Source organism: Cariama cristata, unplaced genomic scaffold, assembly GCF_000690535.1.
Source record: "Cariama cristata isolate BGI_N322 unplaced genomic scaffold, ASM69053v1 scaffold333, whole genome shotgun sequence".
NCBI classification, from domain to species: domain Eukaryota; kingdom Metazoa; phylum Chordata; class Aves; order Cariamiformes; family Cariamidae; genus Cariama; species Cariama cristata.
In genome coordinates, this window is record NW_009609903.1 from 34,036 (window position 1) to 42,572 (window position 8,537).

An 8,537-nucleotide genomic window follows, 5' to 3' on the forward strand; every position below is an offset into this window, starting at 1 on the left:
GTACTAGTATCAAAATACAAGCAGAAATTGTGCACTTTATTTTCAATTATTTTGTGCTTTGTACTACTTCTGCAAAGTTATTCCATTCTTAGTAGAGCTCACCTGGAAACCAAAGGCCTGGTGGGATGCTGAGTGCGTGGGACTCGCCTTAAATACTGCTGGGGCATAGGCAGGGGCATAGAGCTGAGAACTAGGCGGGATTCCGTGTTTCTGAGTATAAATATACCCATCCTCAGGACTTCACCCTCAGCTCATTCAACCTACCCTCATGGGGTCAAGCATTGTTTGCATTCTTTTTCAATCCCTACCCTTTGTGTGATTAACTGTGATATGTTTAAAACGCTTCATCTGTCTTTAATGCTTCCTCAGAATTCCCCATCTTTCCTAGATTTCATTATTTCCTCCACATTTTATTAATAACTACACACATATGGCCTTTGATCTACTCTCCTCTGTGCATACATCCTTTCTGCTGTTAGCTCTTTCCCATGGGCAGCATCACTGAACATCCTCGGATGTCGTTCTCTGCCAGTTGCTCTCTGTCACTTTACAGTCAGCCTCAAAACCCCACATCCTATCACACACATTTACAAGCTGCCTCTCAGGAACATAAGAAACTTTATGTCACGGCTGTGCTTACTCACTAATATATCTGTGGCTGCATTATTACAACATATCATGACATATATAATAAATATACAATATATAATACTGCACCAAGAATATGCAATCTTATTATTTTATGTGTCTGAAAATTAAGGCAGTTCAGACTTTTCCATCCTTTTGGTTTGGTCCCTGTACTGTTCTGGGCACCCTTCACTGCTCTGCCTGGCTATTGGGGTTCCCTGAAATTCCTGCCTGCACTTAGGCCTCCTCCACTGCATCTCTTCCTTGACATCTAAGTTGGCTGTGAAATATTCTGTATTCACTCTTGCAAAGACCATGCTGGTCTGTGTTGACCAGCACATTAGATCTTGCTGAAGGAAAAATCCCAAGAAATCTGTCCAGTTACTCAGAGACCTGAGCAACGTCGATGCATCAGGAATCAAGCGTGAATTGGACTAAGCAATGGTCAGTGAACAGGCTTGTGACTTTTCAAGCTTCTTCCAATGTAAGTAGAGGCACTAACCCTCAAAGGTTGGCCTTCTGGCCTTTAAGGTGTTTACTTTCTAAAGATACAAGTGGATTATCCTAGAGTTTTCAAAAGGCTTTTTACTAAAAATGCCACAGGCACTCATTTGCATAGATAAGCACATAAGTGTTTTAAAGATCTCATCTTAAACCTGTCTGATCTTGAGGTTATTGTATTTTAGTTACTTCCTGAAAAGAGCGGGTAGAATATTTTCTAGCAAGCAGATGTGGCTAAAAGGGCTGTGCACAAGTTTCAGTTAAACAAAAAAAACACCTTAAATGAATGAGAAAAAAATCTGATCATAATTCTGAATATTTGGGGTAACGTCAAGCCTATGAAAACAAATGCTTGTTAAACGCTTGATTCATACATATAATCCGGTACTTTTCCATTACCTTTTACTTTTTTTTATACATGCATTTAGTTTGAATAGCTTCTATAAAAACATATGGTAGCAGGGTGCTATTTCCACTTAATTCAATACAGTAACAGACAAAACATTAGGTGAGGCAGTGACCATCCTTGCCCCTTTTCACCTTCCTCCCCTCTCTCTTCGTGGTCAAAACTCTCCAGAGCCTCACTCGGCCATGGGACTTCAGCCAACTTTCTCCCCTGACACGTGTCAAGAAGCAGAGTCATCCGTAACATCCTCCAAACTGCAAAGCCCCATTAGTCAAAAGAGTCCTCCATAAGAGAGCTAAACTCTTTTCTTTCTCAGCTCACTAACTCTCAAAGGCTGGAGCTGGCAAGCATTGCTGCCTGGCCCCTCTGCCATGCAGATACCTTGTGTAGTTTTACACCCAGGGTGGAGCTTTGTGCTGAACCAGCTCGGTCTCTTTGGGGAATTTTTTTACAAATAAACTAGTAGGATCAGTGGGCTGGCTTCCAAGACAGGTCTCTAGTGGGGTACAGCTGGTCTAGGACAAAGATTTTCCTTATCTTTGCCCATCTCATACTGCAGGATGAAGCCTGCCAAGCCCTAATGTGATTTAGAGCACCTCATTGACTGCTCTGTGCACAGAGGCTTCCTGCAGTGCCAGCATAGACAGATTAAGAGATGTGTGAACGGGCAATTTTTACGGTTCATTGCTTACTGAAACAAATGCTGAAAATAAATTCTGCTGTTACTTTTTAGATGTTTCCAAAAGTGGAATTAAGCGAAGTCTTATATCATAATATTAATATAGAAAGCTTTCAAATTTTCACCAAAATAGTACACTTTTTAAACTGATCTTTCCCAGTTATACCCTAATGTACAAGAGTCCTAGCTACACCACAGGCTCACCTCACATCAGTGGGGCCAACTTCCTAGTCTCACCTTGTCCTAATTTGGAAACCTATTCTAACTGGGATAATTTTCTTTTAAGGTGAAGGTAATGGAGTCATGGAGGATTTAGTAGCTCATGTGGTACAAAAACTCTGCTAAAGCTGAGTACTATATACGTAAGCTTATGTGCTTTAAATCCTGTGCTGAGTTCCTAAAACAATGCCTGGCAAGAAATGAGAGAAGAATAAATTTAAACTATGCCACACAATGTGACAGTGGTGTTTTTAACAGAGCAAGCCTGTAAGCTTAGTGGACCCTTTTGCTCTGGGAAAGCCACAGAGTTTCTTAGGAGGAAAACATGTATGGATAAAGTACTGCTGTTGGGCTGATCAGAACTGTGCCATGGAACCTGCTTTTGATCTGGTTTTTTGTGTTGCTCATCTGAGCTGGGTGCAAAGAACAGCACTGGCAGTAAATGTGCTGCCTCTATGTATGGCAAGCAACAAGAATGATTAGAGATGCTTCAATTAAACAAATGATCAGTCTACTCCCAAAACATCATGATTAGGACAGTAGTAACAGCCTTTATATAGTGAACAACCACTTTGGAACACAATTTAGGGGTAAAGACTGAGGAAAATAGCCCCTCAGAAGAGAGGAGCAGATGCCTCCTGGGAGGAACCTTGTTGTGTGTGGTCCATACCAAAAGCACTGAAAGATGCTTTCAAGAAAAAGATTTATCTTTAAAAATTCAGTCACTGAGCTCAAGAGAGCATGTAGATTTTAAAGCAGGTGCGATTCCATACCACCTCACAGTGAAAGTTGTTTCTACCAGCCCAGAAATTATGGTACTTCGAGGGCAGACGCAGAAGGGAAAAACAGCATGACCAATTCTGTTGCAGCTCAATAGTTCTAGGAAGAATTTCATCCTCCTGTGAAGCAAACTAAGAGATTCACATGCTCCCCTCCTCCTGGGTCTTTCCCCTTGTAAGCTTCTTGATGTTTAAAGGCATTGAACCTGATCTAACCATTCCTTCTCATTAATTAATTTTCAAACACATGGTGTTTTATCACTGAGATGAAATCTAGACCTTGTCATACAGCTGTGATGAATCCTTCAGAGTAAAGGGTTACTAATGTTGTTTAATGGATACTTGTTTATCAGACCTGTCTATTGTTATGGACATCTGAAAATGATCTGATGTATTGAAAAATTAGATGTATTTATCAGCTATGGACATTATTCTTCATTACTTATTGATCTTAGAGATGTTTTTCCTACTTGTAGCTGTTGAGGTCCTGTCTGTTTTCCATTTCATTTTGAAGCATTTCCATTTCATGTTGAAGAACTTTTTATTGTCCACTTCAAAAGGAAGTTAAAGCCTCAAAGTCTATCTCCAGAAAATAGGGAAACCCTCAGCCTGTGCAGGAGCAAAGAGTTAAGGATGAAAGCACAGAACAGAATGTTAAGTAACTTAAGCATTACAGTATGGTAGGATAATTACAAGTAAAATGATGCCATATATGGTAATACTCACAGGGATTCAAGGGAAAGCCAAATGATGGGCACTGTTGCCCTGGGAGAAAGGAAATGCAATTCATGTAGTGATGAACTACAAATAACCTTTAATAAAATGGAATAGTTCAAAGCCCAGGGTTTGTTTGAAGAAAGTTTTGTTGTTTTTTTTTTTTTATTTTTTTCCAAAGAAACAAAGTTGTAAGGTAGATTTATTTGAAAACTTTGTATGCATATGTCTTCCAATTGGTGTGCTTGGTTTGGAATTGTTCCCAGGACACTTAATTTTTATCAAGAAAACATGGAAATGTTTTAGCACTGAAGCCCAGGCAGAGATGAATTCAACCTCTAAACTGTGCAAATTAGCCTGGATCTTCTGAAAATGAACATATTCATCTCAATTATTTCTGGTTAAAACTCTAAAAGCCAGAAGAAACACTTCTCATCATCTCATACCTCAGACAGGAATTGTTTCTGGTTTCCTAACGTTTATGTCAATGTCATTCTGTCTTGAAAGTTCTGCCCAGCACTTACCCATATTTTTTAATGTCCATTTATCAGTGGTCCCTTGGTAGGGAAAATTAACTCCTGTATTTCCTAATTAGGAAAAGAAGCAGAACTGCGATGGATCCAGCTAAATAGTTTCAGCTTCAAAAGAGTTGACAAATGTCCATGGGATTTTTGAATACATTGTTCTTTTTATTTTTAAATCCATTTTAGTTTAAATCCAAAGAGGTCCAACTTACATTTAGACTGTTGCCCTCCTCACAGCACTAGCGTGATACAGTTGAAAGAACTAGTTTATTACATCCATACTCACCTTAATGCCCTTTTTGCTTGCTGAGACAGGACAGTATAAAAACATTTTCATCTATATAATCATCAGAGCCAAAGGTATCCAGATGTAAGACAATGTAATGTGACACTTAGAGAGGGAAAAGTAGGCTGGAAATGTTCTGCAAAAAGACTGTGTAAATCTGGCCCTTCTACTTTGAAAACCACTATTTTATTTTAAGAAAGGGCTTAAACAAACCTAACCCTGGAAGTCCTCCAGGAGGTGAAAAGTTACCACTGCCTTCCTGCTTCCCAAGGCACAGTGCACGGAGCACAGCCGGGGTGCCAATTCTGCTGGTCAGGTATCTCCCCGCACAAGATGCCCCTTACGGCCCGGTTAGCAGGGACACCTCAGGCAGTCCCAGCTCTGGTTCCCCTGAATTCAAGGAGTGTTTAAACATGGAGTTCAGATGAGGCAGGATCATTTGCTTATTCTCCAGCACTGATACGAGCTGTTAGTCTACTTTAATGCCAGTTTCAGAAGAAAAAACTATTTTGTATTACTGCTGATGTTTTTTCTTACTGCTGTACCACATCATAGTTAATGTTGTATTTTTTGGTCTTAAAATACAAGCAGACTCCCTGCCAGGTCCATTTCTCATAAATGTTCAGATGTTGCCAAAGCAAGATGAACTGCCGTTCAAAAATGCATCATGTTTTAGAATTGCCTTAAATGGCCCAATGTCCAGTCAAAATACTAACGGGACAGAGATATAGCTCTGATAATGCGTTCTTTGCATACTGAAGTCAGGTAGATTTGGAGAGATGGTGTTCTGGGGTAAATACTAAGTGAGCAGGGCAGATTCCAGGCCTGTTTTTATATATTAAATACATCACATGGCAGAAGGAGTCCACTAGTTACCTACCTTCTTTTGTGTTATTTTCTTTCCCCTCAGAGGTGAATCTGGTGCTGGCAAGACAGAAAATACCAAAAAGGTCATTCAGTACCTGGCTGTTGTTGCTTCATCACATAAGGGCAAAAAGGACATCAGCATCACTGTAAGTGAGCTCTTCCATATTCAACTCTTTTTCAGGCCTGTTAGGACTGTACTGAGCTGACTGTGCTAACAGCAAGTCAACATCTGCGGCTTGCCAAACAGTCGACATATTAAGAGTACACAATTACGTCACAGCTCTATGTTTATGGAAAAAAACTTTTGTTTGACACCCCCTTAGGCATCAAATCAGAATGTACTTTGCTAGAAGAGAAATATTCATAGCTTTCCATATGCATAGCACCTATTTATATCCTAGCATGAAGGCCTCGAAGTCTGTAAGGGCTCAGCTCCTTATTTTACCCTTGGCAACTTGGCAGCTAAGAAGTTTGGGAAAGCCTTTAACTAACACATTGTCCAACCGCATCACAAAAATGTATACCAGCATTTAAACTTCCAAAGTTTTGATTGGCTTTGTTAGCATGTGAGTTTTCTTACTAACTAGCAAAGAGTCCCAGTGTAAAACTTGTCTTTTCTTTTTTACTCATCTGTCAGAAAGAACAATTTTGAAAGGCACAATTTTTAAAGTACTGTGTTCCTTTAAAATTTGAAATAGTCTTGCCTTAGTGACTAAAGTTCATTTTCTTGCTCTGAACCATGATACGAGCTTATACCTACCCAGTTCCCGGAGATCATTGGCATAGCTGAGGCTCTCAACTGTCTTTGCTGTTTTCCATGATACAACTCCAGGTCCTACGTCATTTCCAGCCTTTTGAATGTTACTCAAACTTCTGCAACAAAATGTAGCAATTCACTTTTATGACAAAACAGGCTTAATTCAGGAACACATTTCAGTGTGACCCAAATGCAAGACTGGATCCAAAATAGGTAATTAGTAGGGTAGTGCGAAATGAAGTAAAAATCTCATGACCACACCTGTGCTGGGTCTTGCAGCTGCCCTTGCCTAGTCTGTACGTCAGCAGAGAGAGGACTCTGAGCACAGAGTGTGCAGCCTGGCCTCTTCCACCACAAATAATTGTTGTTTATGAACAGCAGATTTGCTTTGGAGCAGGGGAGGGAGCAGATGTCCCTTTGGGTAGTATTTTCTAGAAATCTGTGATTAAATTTAGTTTTCCTTTGTTGAATGTTTATGCAAAAAACTTATTTCTTCCTACTGGGTCCCTGCTCAGCAGCTGGGGGAAATGAACTTGTGGTTTCAAGGCCATTCCTAACAGGCACGTAACTGCAGTTGCTGCTGACTCCTCTGGGGAATTATGTGAGTCTCGGGATCAAACTAGCCCTGAGACAGACCTGAAGGCAAATATCCACCAGATGGGTGCTGAGAGAAAGTCTTAAGTTGTTCTATAACATGCTGACAAATAGTAATTCAGTGACTTTGAATACTGACCATTAAAAGATAATGAATAGCAAAATGCCTCAGCGGCACCAGAGAAGAACTGGGGATTTACCATAAAAATATCTGTCCTTGTCTGGTCCTGGGAGACTAACTTGGGACTGGATCCAAATCTCGTCCCTTTGCTTCAGGGTTGGGTTTTTTTCTTCAGTTAAAATACTCTATATACATTAATGGTATTTGTACTCTTGGTATGTCTGCAATAGATTGTTTGTATTTGTATTCCTGGTTTATTTGCATGGAAACTGTGTATTGGTTATTTTAATACAGGAAAAACAATAAAAATGTCTGTGTAATGGAAATGATACTGACACTTGTTTTATACCACATTATTCAATACAGCAAGGTCCATCTTTTTCTTACGTGAGTAACTTAGACTATTTGATGTGTGTTTAAGGCACTGAGTGTAGATCTGCATGCTATTGTTGCACCTCGAAAATTTAAGACAGATTTTGTTGAAATATGTTGTATGATATGATCAAAAGCAACAATAGCGCCAAAGGCTCTCACAAATCAACCTTAACTGTGTCAGGCTCCATGGTAAAGAATGAGGTCTGACACAGGCAGGGTCATCTTTCAAATATCACTCTCTTCTATATGCGTGTGTTCAAATTGCCATAGTTTGAATGAAATTTCCCACGATCCTGAAAGAGCCACTCAGCCTGAAATTGAGCAATGTGATTTCTGGATGAAAATACCCAAATGCTTTCTGTGCTTCAGGTTGAACTTTTTAGGACTGTTGTGAAATAATTCCTAAACCTCACGGTGTTTGACTGATTTGTTTGGCTGCATGCTTTCCGTTTGATATTGCTTTCAATTTTATATTTTCATGTAACTGTTGAGAATTGTTCACATCCACAAAAGTTAGCATGTTCCTAGCTTGCTGCTATGATGTGTAACAGAGCAATTCCCACTGCAGCGTGTGTCTGCAGGCGTGTTACGGCAGTTTCTTACAGGCCCTCCTAGGCCCTCTTGTACTGGGGTGTGCCGTACCAGGGTACCAGTGCTTTGGGAATACAGGCAGGTTTGCTAGCGTATTCTTTCTGTTTCTGTGCCAGGCAAACGGGGTTTTTTCCTTTACGGGATCTTTTTTTCCCCATTCTGACTGCTGCCTCTCAGATTCTGGCTATGACAAAGGGCAACGCGTTGCCCCTTAGTTAATTTAGTACTTCATTTGACAAGCTCTCTGAAAAAATTTAATTCATTGCTGGCATAGGCAACTCTGTGGGGTTCAGTGGACTTGCATCTGCATACAATGCTGTTAATTTGGAGCCACACTTTTATACCCCAGGTTTATGGCATAGTTCAGTTCTCACTAGAAGCAGGTGGTATCTGTCTCAGTTCAGCAGACAAGGCTCTATTTTAGCTGTCACCATCTGATTTCAGCAGCACCCTACACTTTGAGTGGAGTTTTTAGGTCTACAGAGTATAATGGGAAA

General features: G+C 40.2%; 1 protein-coding gene across 1 annotated transcript in view; it reads left to right on the top strand.

The window, feature by feature from the left end:
* MYH11 (myosin, heavy chain 11, smooth muscle) overlaps window positions 1–8,537 on the top strand; it is a 56,290-nt gene that overhangs the window by 16,157 nt on the left and 31,596 nt on the right. The window contains 2 exon segments of the mRNA XM_009697661.1: window positions 5,646–5,748; window positions 7,441–7,461. Of these exon segments, the coding sequence (XP_009695963.1) occupies window positions 5,646–5,748; window positions 7,441–7,461 (124 nt within the window).